We start from the raw sequence: 23,557 nt of genomic DNA, 5'->3' as shown, positions 1-23,557 counted from the left end.
ATGGTCCAACCAGGCATAGTCCCAGAGGACCTGACCGTGACCTGTTGGGCCACAAGAGTCATTAAGTTCAGTTAAAAGTTCAAAGAAGCAACAAGCTGGAAAATGAACAATTTGAACAAGTCTAACTAGAACCAAAATGGGCCCACAGCCCCCCTCAGTGGCCAGAGCTATAGGCTGCACCCTGATTCATTAGAATAAAGTCCGTTTCTTACCTGCTTCCTGTTGGTTTCTACTTTCTGGCTACTCCACTAACCTCAGGTGTTTACATCTTCATTGCTCAGCGTTTAGTTCTTCTTCCTCCAGTGGGATTATTTTCAACTTTCGTCAAACATCTTGTACACAGGAATTTGACAATGAAAGCACGTTCGTAAATTCAGTTGATTCTTTATTGCGTCCATTTCATTCTTCAAGCTGTTTTTTTTTTTACAGTGGTTTCACTTCCTTACTTCCATCTTTTCTCCACACACATAAATACATTTTAAACACAATGTCCTCTCATTCATCACTTCCACTTCCTTTTCTCAAAGTGCTTTCCTCCTCAATTCAGGTTTCCACACACTTTTATTCATTTTAAGGGTTAATACGGTAAATCTGAACCTCTTACATTCACATAGAGAAGACACTTATGTCCCTAAATTGAACGTCTCCACCTTAATAAAGTTACATCCTCAGTCACTACCTGCTACCTGAAAACAAAACAAAACAACGATTTGAGGCTTGAAAATGACTTGCTATGATGGAGACTGGAGCTGAAAAAATGCTTCAGGAAATAAATTAAAGTCTGGCAGCAGCCACATAAAGAAGAACACAGAAACACCATAAAAGATAAAGATGAAAGATTATTTACAGTACAGGCCAAACTACATCCCCTAAAAAAGCTCAGCATCACTTGAAAAGGGTTAAAATCCCCCTCCCCCTAGTGGCCAGCTAGTGGGATTTTGTTGTGAATTTAGTAGCTGCTGCATAACAATATTTAAAAACTAAAATCATGAGATCTATTTTTAAGGGACTGCACAAAAATTATTAACGTAACGAAATGGTCACTTTTATTTTTGCTAAAGAGAGAAATTGGAATAAAACATGTAAAACTCTATAAATTTACATGAAAAACCAAATTCCCTTCCATGGAAAAAAGCTCAGAAGATGAAGTTCGTAGTTTCCTGTTAATCAATGACACTGAATTATTTTTGCATTAAAAAAATAAAAGTTTAAAAAATATGATGATGGTCCTTTTATGGGCTTTTTAGAAAGTGAAATGTGAGTCCAATAATTTTCATACAGTCCCTGATCAGAAGCAAAAGATTCAATACTCACCACTAAACCAATAACAAGAGAACTTCATTCTCATTTCGATGATGTTCTGAAAAAAGTCTGGGGTGAACATTGGAATGAAACTGTTTAACGTTTTTGTTATTTTTATTCTATATAAGACTATAATATAACATTTAGTCTGATCGCAAATGAATATAGTTTTCGCTACGATAAAGCTGGAGAGGCCACATATTAGTGCATGACAGTATAAAATGAACAAACTATACACAGAAGACAAATACTTTATGTTGTAAGAAAATATGACCCTTTCATGAATTCGTTCATGAAAGTGAAAACAAAAAAGCCAAATATGCAACATACTTGCAGGATCACAACAAATGTATTACTATTGCAATGAGCTTTTTTTCTTGAGGCTGCGATGCCTCGGTGATGAGCAAAAACACCAGGCATGGTTACATGCATGTCCTTTCCAGGCTACCATAGTTCAGTGGCTATAAAAAAAAAAACACATCCTTTATCAAGGAGTTGTCAAGTGTGCTTACCTACATTCAGCTAAAAGCCTCAGGTTATGGATCCAGCTCAGATCCGTTCAGTTTGCTGAGGCAGTGCACCATGTTCTAGGACTGTTTTACACCCGATTAAGAATTTGTAATAGATCTGTTTTTTCTGTGAACACTAACATAGATAAGAACATCAAAGCATCACAGAACTATTGTCCAGCTACTATATGTTGACTCCAAGTTGCAGCAGCTTCTATAAATTTGGCCTTCTTATCAACAAATCTCTAACAATCTCTGACTCGTTTCTCCTTCGGTTCCTGGAGACTCAGCAAAAACTTCATTGTTGTTTTCTTCCTCCTCTTCTTCCTCACATTCCCCTTCAAAGATGGCAGCCATTGGGGTTGCGAAGAGGCGGCAGCGAGCACCAAAACGTCGGCTGGCTGAGCAGGGAGGAGTAAAGAAGCGAGGACGCGTGGAGGGGGAAGAGGAAGAGAGGAAGAAGAAGGGAGAGGAGGAGGTGAAGAGGAAGTCATTATATGTCAGATCTCTTTGCTTAAATCCGAACATTACAGAAAAGTTCTGACTGCCCAGAGATGTGGGGGACACTGGTATATCCAGAGGCAGACTGGCATTGGTGTCACGTCTGTCCAAGGTATGGGACAAGCTTGAGCTTCTGGATTTGACTTGCATTTCCTCTAGTGGAGGTGGCAATGACAACACGCCCTGGAAGTCGGTGGAGGTAGGAGAGGAGGCTTTGCAAAGCTGCTCGACAGCCGAGAGTCGAGAGGACGACCTGGACCGGCTGCCCTTCCTAAGCAAGAGAGCCTTGAAGCTCTCGCTTCTCGTTGACCTTTGACTTCTGAGGGCTGCAGGTCGTGTTGAGCGGAGCAGAGGGTTGGCAGGGGTTACAGGGCGGGAGGAGGAAGACATGATGCAATTTCCATCTTCCTCCGAGTCCTTTCTTCCTAGCATCTTTCTCTTAGACCTAAGACAGATAGAGAAAGACGACATTTTTGTTTCATTATGAATCAACATCTAAGGTTAGGTAGTCTATAAAAAAACATGGCTGGCTTCATTGGGAACCAGGAAACTACCGGGTGACCAACAAACAACACTTAAGAGAATACAAAGGAACAAGCTTCCAATTTAGGGGATGAAAGATGCTGCTACAGGAACCTTCCAACTATGAGGGAGACAACAATAAGCATCTTATTCAGGGAGCAGGATGATGGGGCCTTAAGAAACGAGGAGACTGGTAGCAATTCTTATTTGGGTATAAAAAGAACGGACGGACTCATGTTAAAGATGGAAGGAGGACAAGATAATATTAGTGAAAATTATCTACCAAGGACCAGGAACTCCATCTACTATACATGTGTGACCCACCAGAGATTTACCTGCAGCCAAACCTGCCTAACAGGGTATTCAGACTGTGCCTTCCCACACAGCACTGCTCCACAGCGGCAGACAGAAGAAATCAGTCAAACACATGAGCACTTGGCTGATGGGTTTGTACAGCAGCATTGTGTACTTTTGTGCTTCTACCTGTGAATGACAGCAAATAGATCCTCCGTGGTTCGTGGTTGACTGGAGATGAACATCTGATCTGCTGAAACTCTGACAAAGAGATCAGCTGGAGAAGAACACAAAAAGGCAGAGTTAAAACTGGATATAAAGACCTACCGGCTCAAAAATCTCTTACTAAACTTAATATTAAAGGGTTTTAAGCTTAAGAGCAACTCCATTAAACTCGACTTACGACCTGAAGGTCCTCTGGTCTCCTTCATTTCTGTACTCTGTGCTCCTTCCTTGCCCCTCTTCTTCACTTCTTCATCCCCTGCTTCGTGTATCAGCAGGTCCGGAAGTGACAGGTCCCCCCGCAGGCTTTCAGTGGACAGTGCGCTGCTGAGGGAGTACCTGCTCTGACCAATCTGAGCACAGGAGCTTTCAGAGTCGCTAGTCTCTTCATCGCAAACTTCCTTTGTCATTCTCAGACTCGCAGTTGTTGGCATCGCTCTTACTTTCACCACATCTTGTTCATCTCCAGATGAGGATGAGGATGAAGATGATGATGACGATGAAGAAGGGGAGGGCTCCATTGTGGGTGACATCATCAGTAGTTTCCTGCCTGTCCTCCTCTTCCTCCTCTTTGTTGCTTTGACCTTTTTCTTTGATGAGGATGACATCCTTACCATCATTGTTGTTTTTAGCCTTTGTTCTTCCACCTTTTCATCTTCCTCTTCATCTTCAGCCAGCGATGATTTCATCAGCCTCTTATGAAATGTCTGATTATCTTTATAAAGACGACGGGGGTCTGTTTCATCAGAAGTACCTCTGTGGGTCCCCAAGTTCCCTAAGGTTGATGTTCCTGAGGTTCCACAGCTTTCCAAGATGCTACTCTCCACAGTTTCACAAATTCCCGATGTACCACAGTCCTCCAAAGGGCTCTGGATTCCATTGGAAGTGTTTCTACTCCCTGCAGTACCCATAATGCCAAAGGTGCTGGTCCCAGTATAGCTTTGACCATACGAAATACCAGTGATCTCGAGGGTTCCACAAGTCCCAGAGATGCTGTTGAGTGGTTCTCCTGAACGCCTCGATGTATATAGTAGTTTTATTTCTCTGGGTGAGGTCAGTGAGAGGTCTGGCTCCTTGTACGATTTTGGTGGCTTCTGCTTCTGTGGCGAGGTGTCACGTGAGACAGTGGTGTTGGCCTCAGGGGATGCCACTGGACCCAGGATGCAAAGATCAGGCTTTTTTGGTAGCACTGTCTTCTCTGGGGAGCTGTGTTTCCTTGGGCTACCTGGCTTAAAAAGTTTGTTCCTCTGTTTAACTTGGCTATACACTGCGGGACTTACATCAGCACTTTGATGTTGCATTTCTGAATTACTCTTGTCATTTGTCTCTACTTTACCTTTGTTCTCTGGCAGAAATATTCTGCTTTCTTTTTGTGACATTTGATTTGTTCCAGATAAAGTCCAGTAAGGCTTGGATTGAATTGTGTCTTTGACCTGCTGTTGTTGCAAAGTAGAGTCTTGGACAATTTTGTTGACACGGTTTTTGTCCACACCATTTAACATTTTAACCCAGGGCGTAGCGTGTATTTCTGACTCTGCTCTTTGTTGTTTACTGGACTGGACTTCTTGAAGAGTCTTACCACTGGTAATCTGATGCCCAGAGTTTCTTTCGTTAGCTGGGCTAGAAATAATGGCTTGTTGGCTCTGATGATTAGCATAAACTGTGTTACCGTTGGATGTTCTCATATCCATTTTGCTGTAGTAATCATGATCTATTTTCAGACCATTTGGATTTCCATCAACGTTTGCATTACCAGTTAAAGCATTAGACATATTATCTTCATTGCTACCAAGATCACGGACAGCATTTTCTGATCCTGGATCAGATAGTTTAACAGCACCGTTGGCCAGGCCATCAAGATTAGCATTAGCCAACAGAGGACAGGTTGAACAGACTTCTTTGGTTGGTAGTTTGTGACTGCTATCAGAATGTTTAGCATTAGCTGGCAACATTCTAGGTTGGCTATAAACTGTAGCATCAGCAGATGTATCATTGACTGGCACAGGGCTAGCAAGGACACCTTCCTGGTTCTTGATGGACCGAAGCTTGACACCCTGCAAAGCTTGGGCAGTGACCAAGGGAAAGTGGTGTGTGGCCACCCTGGCAAAAGGGTCTGGGGACTTGCCAAGTCTTGATGACAGAAGGCAAATCGATGAGGATGTGGGGAGAGTAGGCAGGACAGGAAAAGCTGGTGGTGGTGGTGGTGGTGGAAGGGTAGCTAGTGGGAATTCTGGGGTTTCTGAAAAGGAAGGAGGAGGAGAAGGAGGAGGAGGAAAAGGAGGAGGAGATGAGGGAGGAGAGAAGACAGTTGATGATGACACAGTGGGCTCCAATGCGTGATGAGAGGCTTTGCTGATTGCATATGAGTAGGGTGGAGGAGGTGGACGAGTTGAAGGAGGTAGAGGAGGAGGAGTGGGAAGGGATGAAGGTGGTAGAGTAGGAGGGGTTGCAGGTGGAGGTGGAGGTGGAGGGGGAGGAGCAGCAGACAGATTGGTGAATGAAGGAGAAGCAGGCAAGCATGAATGGGGAAGGGGGGGAGCAGGAGGTGGTAGTGGAGGAGGAACTAGTGGAGCAGGGAGAAGAGGATGCTCTGATGAAGTGCAGGAGGAGAGGGAAGAGGTGGAAGAGAATGAAGAGGAGACTGAGGAAAAGAGTGACGACTTCCTTTCTGGCACTGGCGGCTTTGGCCTCCCTTCACCCCGAGAGGGAGCTCTGGACAGGGAGGAAGCAGCAGGAGACAGGGGTAAAGAAGATGGTTTGGGAGAGGGGAAAGGGGAGGACAGAGGGAGATAGAAAGGTCCAGGGCTTGCTGTAAGAGGGGAGGAGGGGGTGAGGGGGGAAGACACAGGAGTGCCAGGTGTGGGGGTGTTAGACTGGCTGGAGTAACCACTGGAGGGTGAAGCAAGGCGATGCAGGCCAGCCACAGAAGATGCATCTGGTTGGGTGTTAAGAGTAAATCTCAGTGCTTCCTCCTCTGAGCATGGAGACCCGGGAGCGAAGCCCAGAGCTTGGGTGGGGCTTTGGGGGAGGTGCTCAGATAGAGGAGAGTTATCTGAGGTTGATGCATGGCAAACTTGGCTTAAGGGTTCAAAGGTTGTGACTGTCCCACAGTTATTCCTGTTGTTCCTGGGCACCCATGGGTCATGGAAGGTCTGCGGAGATGAAGTGGGTGTCTGCTGGGCAATGTGCTCAAGATGGGGCCTGCTCTCCAGACGGGGACTTGAGGTGGAGCGAGAGGGTTTGCTACGACCCGATCGGCGCTTCAAAGAGTCAGAGCGCAGTGGTGGAAGAGGTGGTCGCTTGGACTTGCGGAGTGAGATGCTGCGGATGATGTTGCGAGAGCAGGAGGAGGAGGAACTGGACTCCCTTTTCTCTCGGTTTAGTAGGGGAGAGGAGGTATTTTTATCCGAACACAAGGATGCGCTGTCAGCATAAGCTGAAGAGGAGCACCACGATGACAGCAGGGGATCACAGCTCCAACTTTCCCCAGAAACACACCTCATCTGAGTTATGGTGTTCCAGTCACCCTCAGTCTGGCTGCTATGGACACTGGAGCTGGGGGACAGGGGCTGAGAGCTCCAACTCGCCTCACTGTAGGAGCACTGGGTGTAGTGCTGGGTCTGGTCATCCAGAGTCTGGTAGCTAAACTGAGACTCTGAGTCTGCGATGGAGGAAGACGAGAGGTAGTGTGAGGAAGAAGTGGAACTGTGATGTTGGGAAGCCTCATTCAGGGGTTTATCACTGAGATAAGACCACTCTGGTTGGAGGGCATGGCTGGGGGTGGTGGGGAGGGAGGAAGTGCCTGGAGAGGAAGATAACGAAGAGGAGGAGGAGTAAGGAGACTGCGGAATGACTCTTGCAGTTGGGTCAAAGGGCAGCAGGGGCTGGAGGTCGCTGGGGAAACTCTTTAGATCTTGTGACTAGAGAAGAGAAAACAGAAAGATTCTTTTAAAGATTATCTGTTTATGTAGTTAGTAACATTTAAAAAGTAATTTCTCCCAAACTCACCTGGCAACAAGATGAGGAGGCACTGAGTGTCCTGTAACAGACACTGTTACAGCTGGCCTCAGAGTTCAGAGAGGAGTTGGTTGCCAGACGAGGGAGGCTGCGGACCTCTAAGGAGGGTGAGCAGATGGAGCTGGCGTGGTCCTGACATGGATCGACACGTGGAGAGGAGGTCAAGGAGGCCATGAGTCTGGATATACCTTCTCCTCTCGGGGCTCGGATCTTCCTCCCTGCCGACTGCCCCTCCTTTCTAATTTCTCCCCTCTCCACTACCTTTTCATCTACAGTTATCTGTTGGTTGGTGGAGATACGGGAGGAGGGAGGTTGACCCACAATGGAGAACTGACTGGGAAGGACCAGTGGTGTGTCTGGAGAGATAAAAGCAATACAGGAAGGTAGGAAGAAGTGATTTTTAATAAAGGAAAGCTGGTTAAACCAAATCAGACACTGAGTTATGAAAGGAGTATATACCCAGCTTCTGGACCACATCAGGTATGCTGGCAACTGTTTTACGGCCTGGCAGGTTACGGGGTCGCCGAGATAAAGAGTCAGTCCTGGAAATTGTTCTTCGAAAAGAGGCCTGGCGATCAAAACTCTCACCTTCAGAGCGGATACATATGAAAAAAACACAGTAAAGATTTTAAAGAGGATTTATCTGCTACACAGTCATCGTCCTATGTCTGACTCAGTTTCTAATCCAGTATTGAGTCGAGATTGAAGCCAAAGTCTGACTTAAAGCAAAATTCAGATGAATTTTAATTTTGACTCAAATCCTAATCTGGAGTTAAATCCCCAGTTACTTTTTAAGAATAAATTGAGTCTCTAGTCCAGTCTCATATCTCAGTCCAGACTAAGATTTAACTTTCACATAAGACCAACATTTTTAATATTAGACTCTGGATCTGATTCCAGTTTCCTACCTGTTATATTGATAGGCACTATATCAGCACCAACTGCCTCGGCCTGCTGCCTCATCCTTTCCTCTGGTGTTGGAAGACGAGGGGTCGGCTCCATCTCCACATCGACTGTTGGTTCATAAGCAGGTGCAAAAGCGTCCCAGCTGGATGTGAGCTGGATGGGGTTCAAGACCAGTGGAGTCAGGGGACGTGTGTTGTCCAAGATGAACCTTTCGTCTTCGTCAGAAGAGGCTGATGACTGAGACCACACAAACAAATTACCACACAAACCAACTTACCGACTTTTTATGGTCTGGTTTCACCCCAGTTAAATTCAGTTTTACTCAACATGAGTCTAACCCAGCTGATACTGTTTGAGTTAGACCTATGTGGAGCTGTATTTAAACCTAAGAGTTAAACTTAACATCAAAGAGTAAAATATAACCTCAGTAAAGTTGGACATTGAGTCAGTTGTGAGCTGTAATTTAACCAGACAACAAATCAGGTTTAGAATGTCAAGTTTAAAATTGATAGGTCAGGTTTAAGCCTGGCATTGTGCGTTGTGAAGTAGAGATAAACCCAAATGCAGCCTAAATTAACATCAATAGAATCTAAATCATTCTGAAAAAGACTAATTTAAACCTGGTAAAACTAGATTAACGGCAACCAGGTTTAATTTACCCATAGTTTATTCTGGTTGTACATTGTAGTCACAGCCCAGTTAAATTTACATTAAGCTTATTTAAATTTCAGTTTAACTCAGACATAAACATAAAGTCTACCCCCAGAACATAGTCAGATCTGATTTGACTAATCAAAATTTAACTTTACAGAATATAGACTTAAACAAAGCCAAACGAAGCTTAAACCGAGCAGAGGGGACTGCAATTAAGTTCAGTTAACTCAGTTTAAGCACAGCAGAATCAAATTCACACAGAAGTAGTCAAGTTTAATTCCTGTAGAGTTTTTAATCATTCAGGTAGATGCAGGTTTGACCTCAGTAAAGCCTGGATTAACATGGGACAGTTTAACTGTCTAAGATGAATTCATCAGGATTCTAGTTTAATCCCACTTTGCTCAATGGGTAGAGCATAGGGTTGGGATGTAGAAGGCCGCGGGATCAAATCCCACCCCACCAGGTTTGGCCCCGCCCAGCCACGGAAGGCCACTCTAGGGCCGGGCCAGAGTCCGGATAAAGACGGGAGGGTTGGGGCAGGAAGAACATCCGGCATAACAACAAATGCTAAATCAACGTGCGGAACACGTTCCGCTGCAGCGACCCCTGGAGGGACACGCCGAAAGCCGCTGGTTTTCTTTTACCACATGACCTGCTATAATTGGTTTTAACCACAACACATTTATCTAGTTTAGCCCAGTGGAGTCTTGTTAAGTTTGGTTAGGCTGGTGCTCTAGTTTGGTCTAGTTCATTCTAGTTTACCTAGGTCGGGTTTCATCGGTTTTTACCTTTCTCCTCCAAACTGACAACTTGAAACAAACCGAAAAACAAGACTGAGAGAGAAAGTCCAAGAGTCTGGATCTCTGATAAAAGGACAGAGGAGAACATGTGGGAAGGATGAAAAAAGAGTGAGAAACAGAAAAACAATGAATGAAACATAAATCAGTGATACACGAGAAAACAAAAGACAGTTGGTGGAACAAAAGAATAAGATGCAAAGGTAACAGATACTATGTACTATGTATTGGTGTGTTGGGACCAGCAGGTGGCACTAACATGAAGCAACTGTGCAGGGAACAGGTGACTTTTCATAGTTCAGAAGCCAGGAACTGAAAGACAACAGGTGGTACTGACAAGATGAAGAACCTGAGTCTTCATCCTGTGTGAATGTCACATCTCCTGATAAACGAGGATCAAACTGACTCAACCATTAGGTCTGTGGAAGAGCTGTGTTCTGTTTTTTCCACACAGGAAAAGTGACCAGAAAGGCTTCTGTTAGCAATGTCAGAACTGGAAATAAGAACAGGGACTTTTATGGTTAGAAACTTAAATATTTTTGGTCGTTTCAACCTTAAAGCATAGATGAAACATTGCGACCTGCTGCAACGATAAAGCAGCAAATCTACAGAGTGCGGCAACATTTCAGACATTGACTTCAAATATGATGAGGTCGCTTCTTTGTCGCCTTTGTGCTGCTGCAGTGTGTCAGGCTTCATTAATATTCATGATCCAACAACAACATGTGTGTGTGTGTCACTAACCATCTTCTGGCTTCTGTTCTTCCAGCCTCCGCGTGTTCTGCCCTCTAATTGGTCGAGGCTGGAGGAGGATGGAGGGGAGGCGGAGCTCAGGTGGTGGAGGTGAGAGCTGGCAGGTTCGCTGCAGCCATGCTGAGTCAGCCCGTTACATGCTACACACACACACACACACACACACACACACACACACACACGAGAGAGACAGAGAGAGAGAGCAGGCATTATGAGCTAAACTGTGATCAACAATCAATCGGAGAAAGGAAATCAGATATGAAAGAATATTTTTAATCACCAACACATCAGTGTAAGAAACTTATGAAGCTGTGCATTAGATGAACTGCAGTAAAAAGGTTTGAGTGAAGTCAAGGAATCAATCAAAGACAATAAACTCAATTCATTGATACTGAAACACATGAATGGAACAACCTTCATCCTTTGTCTGTGAGTTGAGGTGGGGGGTAACATGTGGCACTGCAGCTGCTGTGATGCAGTCTGCAGCAGAGTGTGTGTGTGTGTGTGTGTGTGTGTGTGTGCTGCAGGCAAACCCCTGCAGCTCTCTGCAATCCGCTCTCAGTGTTCAATAGTCAAATTTGTGGCCCAGACAGGCTGAATCGTGGAAGCAGCAAAGTCACAGTAGCGTTTTTATTTTACTGCTCCATCAGCCTTTAATATAACATCAGTGACAACCTGGAATCAACCCGATCACGTAACACGGCTGAAGCAAAGTGTCTGTAGCTGCCACAGTGAAAAAGCTTCAACTTACATTTACTTTCCTCTAATGCTTTTTGCAAACATCCTAACGTGAGTATAGCTTCAAACTATGGTATAAAATCTGTCACCAACTCAATATAACCCACATACATGAAAACGTAGGTTGACAACAAAAACTGTTTGCAAGTTTCCTTTTATTTTTAAAAGTTTAGATGAGCAGATTTCAGCTTTTGCATGAAATTTGGTTGAAGACGTCTCCATTTTGTCTATTCTGTAAATACTTGTCCCACATGTTTGTACTTTTAAGTTCTTTTGACCTCTGACCTTGCAGATCGTCAGCGCCTCCCGATCGTCTCGTGCCAGGGACGAACAGCAAACCGTGCTGAGGCTTCTGGGTGGTGTAGTGAACAGACCACTTACTGTCCCGGTCCCCTGCCGCACAGACAAAGACAGAGGGTATAGTTACACACAGTTCAGTGTGTGTAGCTTCTGTGTTTAATCTTGATTCAGCAAAATCATTCACACACACACACACACGAGCAGTGATGATCAGTGCTGCTGCTCTTAGTACTTCCTCAAGGTGACCTCGCAGACACCAAAGCAGAGGGCTTTTATTTTGAAGGAGCAGCAGATCGACCAGCTGTGGTTTTCAGTGGACAGATTTGTGGACAGATGTAGAGATTCAGTGTCATTTTTCTGCAGTTGAACAGAGCAGGTTGAACATAAACAAAACAATTCGGTTCCGTCCATCGACACCCGACCGAGGACAAAACCGGACGGAAACATTGTCACAGGAAGATACTGTATCTGTGGTTGGACTCACTGTGCAGATGTTCTGAACATTACGCTGTGAGTTCCCCTGTTTACTTAACTCATGTCTGCCTCATATTTAATAACTGTAACATATGAAAAACATTTTAATTTTAAGACAGTCAGTCAACAATAAAAAAAATGACATAAAACTGACATTTACAGACCCACAAGTGTCTATAAGTAAAAATAGCGACATCAATAAGACTGAGCCTTGCATTAAAATACATAAAATAAGTATTACCAGTAAAATATACTTAAAGTGTTCGAGGTATATTCTGCAGTGTGGCCTGTTCAGGTTGTATTAAATAGATTTTGTTTCAGATCTTATGGTCACAGATTATTACTGTCTGCTGTAAAACTAGATCAGAAATATTAATAATCCTCAGGTTTGCGGCAGAAACTCCTCCTTTTCTGCAAAGACTGTAAGTGTGTGTGTTTAGTGCTTTTTATTTACAAAAACGCCTCATACTCTGTATTTTATATTCCGGTTGGTCTCTAATTTACTGCTTATCTAAGGAATCATAACGAGTCTCAAAACCAGCAGAAGCAGCTGAGTAAGTAGGATTCAAATAACTTTATTGTTTGCAAAAGAAAACAGTTTTACAGCGTCACAGAGAGGAAAGAGAAAGAATCACAGCCACATACAAATAACAAATTGTGACTCATAACTAGGATACTACACATTATTCTGCCATAAATCCTAATACTATGGGTTTCAGCAGTAGCAATTGTTGTAACAGTTTATTTTCCTTTTAAATTTTTATATTTAAAAATAGTAAATTAAAAAGTAAAATCAAAGTTGTGGAAACTGTGGTTCTTTCGTGTTTTCTTCTCTTTTGAGAGAAGATGTAACATTTCAAATAAAGTTGTTTTAATCTAAACACATTGTGAAGTACAAAGTACCAAAGTCACATATTAAACAGTTTCCTTTTGAATATATTTATATTATTCTCTAGAAAAAGGCTGCACTACATGACACAGTAATGTCTGCGGAAACATAAATCTCAGAGGTTCAGCTGAGAACCATTTAGCTGTCAGCCAATCAGAGAGCAGGATTCTCTGTTGCCGGGTGTAATTAGAGAGGTCCTTGACGAAGCACCAGAGATTAGTGAGGATGTATCAGGGTCCTGAAAGAGACCACAGGGGCCTTTGGGAGGTTCGAAAGGACGCTGAAGATGTACCAGAGATACTTGACGTAGTTTGTAGGGTCCTTGAAATTAAACAATTGTCACTGTGGCAGCTTGAGTAGGTTTTCGGGGTTTAGGGAGACTCAAATATTTCTTTAGAAGGTTCCTGTTGTCCTTCCGCCCAGGTTCCAGTGAGTGGTCCTTGAGGAGGTTTAATAGATCCGTGATAAGTAACAGGGGTGCTTGAGAAAGCTCAAATGTTCCTTGTGGATATCTCCATCTTCATTGATGAGGTTCTACAAATCCTTGAGCTGATTTCTTAAAACTCAAAAAGTTCTTGACGTGTTCCTGGGGTTTGCAAGTTGTCCTTATGGAAGTCAGAGGGTTTGAAGGGCCTTCAGTAGATTCAAGATATCACTTTTTAGAAGTGGTTGGAGGTCTGCTTGAAGTACCAGAAGTTCTCAAGGAGGTGCCACAGCTCTATAGGTTTTGGGTTTCTTGAGAAGGTACCAGTATAATACAGAAGAACTCACAAATATTTGAGAGGTTTCAATGGGTGTCTAAAAATGTTTGTTGTATAAAGTGGTTTCAAGGAACCTTGCAGTGGTGATTAAAGATGCTTAAAAGGTGCTTGTGGAAATCCCAGAAGTACCTTATGCCACTGAGATCTCTGAGGAGGTACCAGAGGTCTTTACAAAAATCTGAAGATCTCCTCATGGAGGTCTTCAGGGTCTTTTGGGTTCCTTGAGAAAGTGTAAGATGTCCTTGAGGGTGTCAGTGGTCGTTGAAAAAGGTCGACGGATCATTGAGGTTTAAGAGGCCCTTTAAAAAAAGATTTGTATTTAAGGTGGTTTCAGGATTCCTTGAAGAGGCTCAAATGGTCCGTGATGAAGTTCCAGGGGTTATGGAGTCAGGTCATGTACTGTTGCTATGGTTACCGACAGTTTAAGACATTTAAGACAGACTTTAGACATTAAACCGCTGAGCCGAACTACATTAACTGACGACTCTCTGGAGAACGACAGCACAAGTGATGCTCGCTCGCCCAGCGGTTGAGCCTAAACATGCTGCACATAAACACGAAGACACACACACTCACCTCTGGTCTTACTCAGATATTTGAGGACGGATTTGATCGCCGCTCCGATCAGAACCATAACGACGCCACACACTCACCCAAGCACCCACTCACACCCTCACATGCGCACACACATACACACACTCTGGTTGCAGCAGCCAGAAAGAGACGGAGCAGCAGCAGCAGCGATGCAGCTCGAGTCGCTGCGACGCTGTGCTCCGCCCACTTCTCTCTCTCTGTTCTCTCTCTAGGTCGCTCGCCCTCTCTCTCTTTTTGTCTCTTTCAGGCTCTCTGCCAGCTTGGTGTGTGTGTGTGTGTGTCCTTCATGTGTGCCACCGGGTGATGAAGGTTGCTAACAAACACTGCATTAGCACACACACACACACACACACACACACACACACAGGGAACATGATGCTTTGTAGATGAAGGAACATGAAGAAAGAACAGAGTGAGTGAGTGTGTGTGTTTCATATGTGAAGCTTTTCATCTTTTATTCTCTGTGTTCTAATGTTTCCGTCTCAGTGAGGACCCTGTTTTCAAAGTGAGGACATTTCACCCGGCACCACCTTCTCCAGCAGCTGCATCATTATAATAATAAAGGACAGAACTGGTCTATTATGTTCTGTGTCAGAACATCTGGGCAGATGTTTTTGTATCTCCTACCTGACCAAAGCAACAAACGCTGCTTTCACTCATCCTTCGTATTTATCGTCAGTTTGATCCACGGACAGGTTTACAAGCGTTGGTCCAGCAGAGAACTGGCTCTTTCTGGTGCAATAACATTCAGTTTGGGTCATTTTCGGCTTTTCCTCTCATTCTCTCTGACGGAGTCATTTGTTTGTATGTGTTGCAAGTCATTTTCCAATTTACTAACTGGGTTTGTGACGAACTTGTTCAGAATAGTCTCCTAAAGAGACTAAAGAACATTTGTCTTTTACATATTTATGAAAAATCCTTCAGATTGATAAAGAGCAGTGATAGTGGCTGATGGAGCAGAGATTCATCTTCATCATCAGCTTCATCATGTGTCACAAACTGGGACAGTTCCAGTCTGTAAGTGTGCCAACTATGTGGGCCACTGGAGCAGCTAATTACTTCTTTGTGCCCAGCAGCCGTCAGTCTGTCCGTCTTCACGTCTCCACTGTTTTAATGAGTTTAGTTAATTAGACAGCAAGTAGGCCACACTATCAATATGTCACAGTGAGGAGCTACAGTCGAAATATCTTCTCTGATATCAACTCTGAACTCTGCATGAACACTGCTCCGATCAAAAGAGGAACCGGATCATCATCTGTGACAGTGGAACAAAAAAATCCACCAGGCCTGAATGATACGCTGTCACTTTATGTAAAGTATGGAATCAATGAGAGGCCGAAAAGGCAAAGTAACGACGGGGTAACAGAGGTAAACTGCAGCATCGAGTGTGTTGGACAACATGACCGACAGCAGGGGAAGACAACAGGTAGCAGCTGTCGCACAGTAAACCCTGTTCAGCTGTTATTACAGGAATTAGCCATTAGCCTATCGAATGGAGCTGTAGCTAATCCCTGCTCACACACACACACACACACACACACAGAATATTATACACACACGGGACTTAATTAAGTGAGAACATGGAGATGTGGTGTGTTTCTGCTCCTCATGTTATGTGAGGATAATATGTGGTTGGAGCTGTGATGCATTATTGATCACACACATGGGATTTAAGAGAAGCTGGTAGGACTGAGGAAAAAGCAAAGCCACATTTGGCTCAAATGGAATCAAAACAGGGTATCTGAGACAATTCTGAGACAATTCAGGACCCAACTTGACACAAAGGGCTAAATGGGAACATTGGGTACTGCTGAGGACTAAACTGAGCCAAAATGGAAATAAGATCATATCGCACCAAATACGTTTATCTGGGATACAGGGATAGAAAAGAAGCAAATCTCACTAACTGGGATTGTTCTAAACCCAGGAGAGTCCAACCAGACTAAATGGAGCCATTCTGAATTAACTGGGCCAACAAGGAACAGCTGTTAACAGATGGACAAATGGAGCCAGGTCGGGCTAAAAGGGACCATTTTAGGGCCACACAGAGCTACAGCAGCTGGGACAAAGCGGTTTTAGATGTTGTGGAAGCGGTTCTGGTTTACAGAATTCCTAGCAGTACCTCTGTGTAGAAGCGGCGTGGTTTGCGTGACTTCCTGCCCAGATTTCCTCCCTCGGTGGGATCTAAAGCACAAGAAGCTGGACCTTTGCTTCCTGCGGGGCTGGTATTGGTACTGTGGTGATACCTCCGGCTCCCTGAGCAGGGCCGGGGCATTGAGAGGGGAGGGGATGGGCACGGTGTAACCAAGTCGGGGCTTTGGGTTAGGTGGGCATGAAGTGGTTCTGTGCCGTTGGGTGAGAACGGGACATGTGTGGCGCTGCTGTTGCAGGGGTCCGGAGTGGACATGGAGTTTCCTGTGAGCCTCAGGAGTGGGGAGTAGTTTCCCATGAGCCTCTGGAGCAAGGGAAGCGTGACCATGGGGCTGTGGTGGGATGTATTTGGGGCGGGACCAGGGGCCTGGATGCTGAAGGTGAGCTGGGAGGGTCTTCTGGTCAAATACTGGAGACTGTGGTCGGCCTGAGGCACCTCCGGCATTCATCCCCCAGATGGCTTTGTGGTGCTGATGGATTTTGGCACTGAGCAAGCGACGGCGCAAGCTGCCCTCTGTTTTTGGCTGCAGGGCGGCCATCTTGCGGGGAAGCAGCTCATCTCGCTCTTCGTCGGGAACTGTGTTCCAGCAGCGTGAAGCCACGGCAGGCCCCGCCCCCTCGCCGCCCAGACACTCCACGTATGAAATCATCCCGCCCTGTGTGGCTGTTGGAGAACTGGATCCGAGCTCAGTGGAGGTCACAGGTGATGATGAAAACTACTTTCTTGTTAAACATCTTTTCACAATAAAAGCCTCAGAGAATTTCCTTTCATCATAAAAGCTCCGAGTGTCTGTATGTCTTTCCAAGTTCAACACAGTTTCACAATAAATGTCCAAAAATCACTTGGCTCTTCAGAAAATGGCTTTCCTTAAAAGGTTCTTGGATTATCCAACATTTTAGTGTAAAAAAGTGAATATTTGAAGATAAATCCCTCAAATCTTAGCTTTTCACAATAAAATCTGAACACAAACTGATCCGTGAACCCAAAGATCCAACCGAGTAAAATTCCCCAAACTGTATTATCATTCTGAAAAACGTCCTGCAAGAGTAGAAGAAACAAAAAACAAAAGTATTTGTAGCCTTCAAAATAAAAACATGACAATTTTCCCACTCTTCACAGTAGAAGCTCAAAAGAGTCGCTGTTATACACAAAACATGTCCAAAATGTGAAAACCTCCATCTTTAAGGACAAAAGCTCAAATGTATTTTATAGTAAAAATGTCTTTAGGTTTGGTGCAAAGACTTCATTCAGCATCTCCATGTAACTTCTTCTCATTCCTTTGCGTTTCCAGGCCTCAGGCATCCAAAGTCCAAACCCCCAAAATGTTCCCAACCTCCACAAGTCCAAATGTCATCAACAGTAAATGTAATGTTTCTTTCAAAGTGTTGACAGTGGGTCGTTCTTATTCCTCTCTCTCGCTTTCTGTGTCTCTAATCTACTAACAAGGATTATCCAGGTCTGCAGATGGCCTGCGAGGGACAGGTATTTGCTGGGCGATACTATATTTGGACCACAGGATCCGGCAGCACAGCTTCAATATGTTTAATGTTAAATTAAAGTTTATCTAAAAAGAAAGAAAACTGCAATTGTGTTAAAAAAGTATTTAAAAAAACACTAATAACATTAAAATAAGCAACAGTGTTTTTTTTACGAGAGAAAGAAAAGCTTCCGGTTTGTGTTTCAGTCACATTAATAAAATGAGTTACCTCGAACAGCAATTGAGCCTTTGATCACCTGACTGACAGAAAGACAGAGGGAAAAAAAAAGTCCTATAAATCTTCAGTTCCTGGCTCCCAGCAGTTTGACGTTTCTACTGACAGTTGTCTTTGAGTTTGTGCAGTTTGGCTCAAGGCAAAGTTTTGTCACTGTCTCTATCTGTGAAAATGCTCCTTACTTTGCAGCAGGATCCTCAACATGATAGACTTAAGATGGAGACTTGTCCTCCTCCAACAGGATAAAAACATGACAACAGAGTTGAAGAAAATCTATAAACCTTGTATTTGTAATATGTACAGAAGTGCGTTTAATTCCTAATAATACTGAGCAGGTTGTCATGCTGTAGCTGTACTTTATATAGTTAGATTTGCTCTTCATATTTTACTTTATTCTTTCTCTACTCACTTCTACTTCCCCCGTATTCTCACTTTGAATAAAGTGGCACAATTTGAGTTTTAGTTCCACATCCAGCAGTTCAAGTGCAGTGTGACTTGAACTGGTCACATCTGATGCAAATAAAACAAAACCTAGACAAAAACAATAAAGTGCTCATCTCAGATCATTTAGTACTTTGCAGCTTTGAATTACAATTTGTCTCTCAAACGGTTTTAACAAAAGAAGTAAAAACTCTTAATATTGCGCCTCCTTTCTTTCCATCATTTGAAAATCCACACCCTCCAAATGTGTATTTGTACATACAACCTCCAAAATGTGCAAATATCACATGTAACAGCTCCGTTTTCAGTGTTTGCAACCTTCACCGTGTGAAACTGCTCAGACAAACAAATAATCAACTAAATGTTCCAGACATAACTATGATGTTAAGGTTTTAGCAGCCGTCAACTCCTATATCTCAAACACTCAACCAAGAGTCTGAAGCTGATGTGAAGCTCCAACACAACAGCTGTGTTTTGGAAACGGAATAGGATGTTGCAGCCTGTCTCAACAGGCCACCAAGTGATTACTGACACACACACACACACACACACGTATTAAAAGAATGCACATGGTTCCTGACCAAAAACTTTCACTTTTGCCACAAGATATTATGGTAAAGCATTTCAGCAATTGAAGGAACAACCACTGGAAGTAAAAGTAGTAGTACGAGTAGAAGTATTAGCAGTACTAGTAGCAGTAACCATAGTAACGGTTGCAGAAAGTACCACCCAAAATAAAGCTCCTTCCACCCTCGCAGACAGAACACACACACACACACACACACACACACACACAAACACAAACACAGACAAGAGGAGAAAAGGAAAGGTTATAGAGATAATAGAGTGTGTGTGTGTGTGTGTGTGTGTGTGTGTGTGTGTGTGTGTGTGTGTTAACAGTTCTGACAGCTACCTGATAAAATGACCTATATGACACACACACACACACACGCACGGAGCTGGTGTTGTCTTCGGAGGCAGCACACACAGACACATATTTACTGATGCACACACACTTTTTCCGCAGCTACATCCCCAAACTTAACTCTACATTCATTTTTCCTCTACGTCTCTCTCTCTCGCTCTCTCACCTTTTAAGCAGAGCATGTTGTCGTCTCTTGCCCAGCGTCGCAGTGTGTCAGTGAAAGTGGATCTGGCCTAACCAAGACAGAGAAGACACAAGTTCAAGCACAGATTCCTCTCACTGTGTGTGTCTAACCTCCCTCCTTCTGCCACAATAAAAAGCCCCCTCCCTCCTCTCTCTCCCCACTCGAAGCAAACCTTGCTCTACCCAAACTTTCTCTCTTCGTCATGGCAGAGTGAAGCCCCTAACAGCTGACCATTCCCCGATGATACAGTCTTGCTCAGATTTGTGAATTCAATGCTCTGCAAATACAATTAAACAAAACACAGCATTTTAAAAAGACAAACAGCTAAAATCAGAGAATCTGCAACAGAAGAGCTTCAGTACATATAAAATGTGTTAGTACCTGTAGTGATTTTGGAACAATGAATCAGCAGTGTACATATTACTTTACTCTCTCTCTCTTTGGGGACAGTAAATTCTCCCCCATGTCCACTGGAAACAGGCTGAAAAGGTCAAAACTACAGGTGCAGTGCAAAGAACAACTTCATCGTTGGACCAGACGCTGAAATATGTTCGTGTACTAAAACACTATAGTTCATACTGGAGTCCTGACCTTTTCATTCTGGATTCACTTTTTCCTGCACCTCATCATTAGGCAAAGGGACACAAAGTCCTGTTGTACATTAAAAACATGGTGCCATATTTTGTACCTCTCCGCAGAAACAACTTAGATTACTTAAAACTTACATAACTTAAAAGTAAAATCAGTGCAATATATCACTCAATCCTGCTTTTTGATGTTCGTGTTGAAGGTGTTTTTAAGTGCACGCACAGAGAACAACCATTGCTCAGCAACCAACCAAGTGAGCATCTCCCCCGGCAGCAAATTAGACAGCTCCCTGCTGGTTCGGCAGGTCATTCGCACACAGAAGGACCCACCTGATTACAACATGATGTCATACTGAGGTGGGCGATGGGAGATGTAGTTTCCTATTCTGCAGGTACGAGCTTCTTTAGACAGAAATAGCTTCATTAATCACCTTAGTCTGGCCTGGACACAAACAGATGCACACACAGACAAAGTATAACCCAGTTTACCAGCAGCACATACATCATCTATGAAAATATTCAGTGTTTATTGTTGCATAGCAGTTATATAACATAATACAAGTCAGCCGCTTTAAAAAATTAAATACTGATCTACTTCAGTACTAGTTAAAAGGAATACATTTTGTTTTTACATTTTATAATTAGGTTTCAATAATGTTTACTTCTATTAAACATGGTTTTGATTATTGTCTTTCGAGACACGAGAGAGAAAGATATACATGAGAAACCAAGCCAAAACCGAGGTCTCGCGATAACTGTAGCCAGGGCGAGAGTTTTGTTTATACGACAATTGTGGTTGGTCAATCTTCGGAGGGCGAAAAGCCACCTGATTGGCTGTGCTGGAGGTAAACAAGGAAGTCACCTTTATCCGAGGTGTGACACGGATCGGGATGTTAATACAATTAAAATTATTTTTCGTGAGGACTTTTCCTGTTAGTGCACATCCACGACATCTGGTACAAATTAAAGCCGCCGGTGGTAACGGCAGGTGGGTAAGCACGAAAGTGATGGCTTTGGGCGCATTAGCAGCGAAATTAGCCTGTTAGCTGCGCTCCGTTATTACGTTGATGATGCAAAGCAGCAACCGGGACCATTTGCAGGTATCACATGAAAATGACGAGCCCGGAATAACGCGTGAAGAAACTAATTTAATGAAGAAACAAACCTCCAAACTAAACGAGCCGCACTAGTTTATTCTGTTTGGAAAAACTCGGGAAATATAAACGGAGTCTGGTGACAGTTGGGATGGAATATAGTAGCTGGCAGCAATTATTTAATTCCTAATTTTAGTTTACACAGTGTTGAGTAACCTGAAAAATTCTGTCTTCACAATTTCCTTTAAAAGGCTCTGAATTTAAGAGATTCTGAGGCTGTTAGGAAATTATTAGGAAAGTCTCCTATTTTGTTGTTTTATTACATTTTGTTTTTGCTGGCAGGATAAATACTTTTTTTTATTTACTAATCTGCTAATTATTCCTTCAATCTATAATAGGCTATAAAGGGTTAAAATAGTAGTACCACACATACATTATGAGCTATGGCAACAATTGGGAGCTATTGGCAATTTGATATCTGTAGGTAACAGATTTTGACAATTTAGTGTTTCTCCTTGTTTATGCAGCTTGAGTATTAGCAGTGATGTCTGTCATCATCCAGACTCGTGGTGAAGTGGGCGGTGGTGTTGCAGCTCACCTCCAGTGTCCCAACTGTGGCCACTTCTCTAAGAGCCATGCCCACCAGCTGTCCCACATAGCGGCATCTCATCCCTCCTGTCTGGACAGGATGGTAGTGGGTCGCCTCGGCAACATCCTGATGTACCAGAGCACTGCCCGGCTTTTCCACTGCTCAAACTGCTTCTACACTAGCCGGGACTTCACCAAGCTGTACAAACACATCATCACCAAACACTGCGTGGATGAGGTGGAGGGAGGAGAAGGAGAGGGAGTGGATGAGGGGAGTGACGGGGGAGAAAAGGAGAAAACAGGGGAGGACGGGGGCGAGGATGAGGGAAAGAGGAAGACAGGTGAGGAGGGTCAGAAGGAGGAAAAAGATGGAGGGAAGGAGAGTCTTAAGAGAAAAAGGAGCAGCGAAGCTGAAGAGGAGGAGGAAGGGGAGCGAAATGATGAAGATGGCGCCTCCCAGAGGCAGGAGTCGGTTCTACCAGACAGAGAAGGTGATGAAAGCGTCCTGATGTTTGATGGAGCCATTTATCGCTGTCTAATCTGTGGCTGGAAGAACAAGATGAAAGTTTTGGGTATCAACCATGTGGTGCGGAGACATGACATTCCGAGAGCGTACGCCACCCAGGCCGTGAGACGGGACATCGCTAGCCACAAACAAATGCACAGCGGCGGGGCAGAGGACGATGACATGGCCGGGCTGAGCGCAGAACTGCTCAAGGAGGAGATGGAGGCCATGGCCAAAGTGATCCGCTTTGCCTCCAGCCGCTTCATCTGTCTGATCTGTGGCTGGAAAACCAAACTCAAAGGTAGCTGCACACACATTCCCTCCTGACCAGCTTGTCTGTGATGTTCTAAAACTCCTCACTCTGCTCCACCTGTGTGTGTTGCAGGTTTCGCCATCAGTCACGTGGTGCGCAGCCATGAGGTGGAGCAGCCGTACACCTGTAAGGACTGCAAACAATCCTTCTTCCTGCCCAGCCGCCTGCAGCAGCACATCAGGGAGGCTCACAGGCCCGGACGTTACGCCTGCCCCTTCTGCTGCTTCAGATCCCACTTCCTGGGGGGGTTCAGGAGGCACTGCAGCCGCTGCAACGCCCGGGAGGAGGAGGGTGAGGGGGGAGCAGGAGGGGAGTTTGAGGAAGGGGAGGAGAATGAGGAAGAGGACGAGGGGATAGAAGAGAGGAAGGAGACGAGAGCGGAGAGGAAACGGCGGAGAACTGGGAGGGTGATAGAAGACGTGGAGAAGCAGGAGGAAGAGGAAGATGATGATGAATGAAAGAGGGGAGAGACCTGTATAGAATCATAAAGAGACTTTGGGACCCTGAGCCTCATAATCGGGTTTTAAAATGAATATTGTTTTGGCCCAGTTATGTTTTTACTCAAACTGCTTCTGTTTCAAACATCTCCAGTTGTTTACATGAGCTGCTCTGTCTGTTGATGCAATTAAACTGTTTACACTCCAAAGCTACATTTAACAACACAATGTTTACTTGTCATTTTCTGTCAGTGTTACGTTTTTTGTTTTTATAATTGGCTGTTCACATACTGTGCACTCTATTAAAATGTTTTGTTGAGGTGTTTGTAATTGTGAAATAGTTATTGGAGAAGAGGTTCCGTTAAAAGTCCTAATATCTGATATTT

The 23,557-nt window shown here is 44.0% G+C and overlaps 3 protein-coding genes across 6 annotated transcripts; 1 reads left to right on the top strand and 2 right to left on the bottom strand.

The window, feature by feature from the left end:
* Positions 1–368: 368 nt before the first annotated feature.
* LOC137125453 (NHS-like protein 1) lies at positions 369–22,066 on the bottom strand. Of its 4 annotated transcripts, XM_067500929.1 has the most exons (11): positions 21,927–22,066; positions 20,565–20,676; positions 19,630–19,696; positions 11,501–11,608; positions 10,469–10,617; positions 8,276–8,510; positions 7,827–7,955; positions 7,359–7,723; positions 3,532–7,270; positions 3,318–3,405; positions 369–2,757 (listed from the first exon to the last, which is right to left on the bottom strand). In XM_067500929.1, exons 2-11 carry the CDS (start codon positions 20,583–20,585, stop codon positions 2,046–2,048), a joined length of 5,613 nt encoding a protein of 1,870 aa, XP_067357030.1. In that variant the 5' UTR covers positions 20,586–20,676; positions 21,927–22,066; the 3' UTR covers positions 369–2,045. The 4 variants fall into 4 exon arrangements, with proteins under 4 accessions (XP_067357030.1, XP_067357033.1, XP_067357031.1 ...); XM_067500932.1 differs by lacking the exon at positions 11,501–11,608; XM_067500930.1 differs by lacking the exons at positions 19,630–19,696; positions 20,565–20,676; positions 21,927–22,066 and adding an exon at positions 14,216–14,423.
* On the bottom strand, positions 14,589–17,389 carry LOC137125537 (uncharacterized). The gene has a single exon (XM_067501162.1). It carries the CDS (start codon positions 17,032–17,034, stop codon positions 16,309–16,311), a length of 726 nt encoding a protein of 241 aa, XP_067357263.1. The 5' UTR covers positions 17,035–17,389; the 3' UTR covers positions 14,589–16,308.
* On the top strand, positions 21,013–23,501 carry LOC137125520 (zinc finger protein Paris-like). The gene is made up of 3 exons (XM_067501132.1): positions 21,013–21,222; positions 21,856–22,722; positions 22,807–23,501. The coding sequence occupies exons 2-3, from the start codon at positions 21,873–21,875 to the stop codon at positions 23,190–23,192; spliced, it is 1,236 nt and encodes a 411-aa protein (XP_067357233.1). The 5' UTR covers positions 21,013–21,222; positions 21,856–21,872; the 3' UTR covers positions 23,193–23,501.
* The last annotated feature ends 56 nt before the right edge of the window (positions 23,502–23,557 follow it).

Source organism: Channa argus, chromosome 4 (assembly GCF_033026475.1).
Source record: "Channa argus isolate prfri chromosome 4, Channa argus male v1.0, whole genome shotgun sequence".
In the NCBI taxonomy this organism is placed as follows: Eukaryota; Metazoa; Chordata; class Actinopteri; order Anabantiformes; family Channidae; genus Channa; species Channa argus.
Note: the sequence above shows the minus strand (reverse complement) of the source record. Positions and strands in the feature narration are given on the sequence as shown.

Excerpts from the sequence above, each read along its gene's own strand:
- LOC137125537 (XM_067501162.1), bottom strand. The coding sequence starts at position 17,034 with ATGATTTCATACGTGGAGTGTCTGGGCGGCGAGGGGGCGGGGCCTGCC.
- LOC137125453 (XM_067500929.1), bottom strand. The coding sequence starts at position 20,585 with ATGACATCATGTTGTAATCAG. Across the intron at positions 11,609-19,629 it reads CAACATGCTCTGCTTAAAAG|GGGACCGGGACAGTAAGTGG; the intron begins GTGAGAGAGCGA and ends TCTGTGCGGCAG. Across the intron at positions 2,758-3,317 it reads CTATTTGCTGTCATTCACAG|GTCTAAGAGAAAGATGCTAG; the intron begins GTAGAAGCACAA and ends TATCTGTCTTAG.
- LOC137125520 (XM_067501132.1), top strand. The coding sequence starts at position 21,873 with ATGTCTGTCATCATCCAGACTCGTGGTGAAGTGGGCGGTGGTGTTGCA. Across the intron at positions 22,723-22,806 it reads CTGGAAAACCAAACTCAAAG|GTTTCGCCATCAGTCACGTG; the intron begins GTAGCTGCACAC and ends TGTGTGTTGCAG.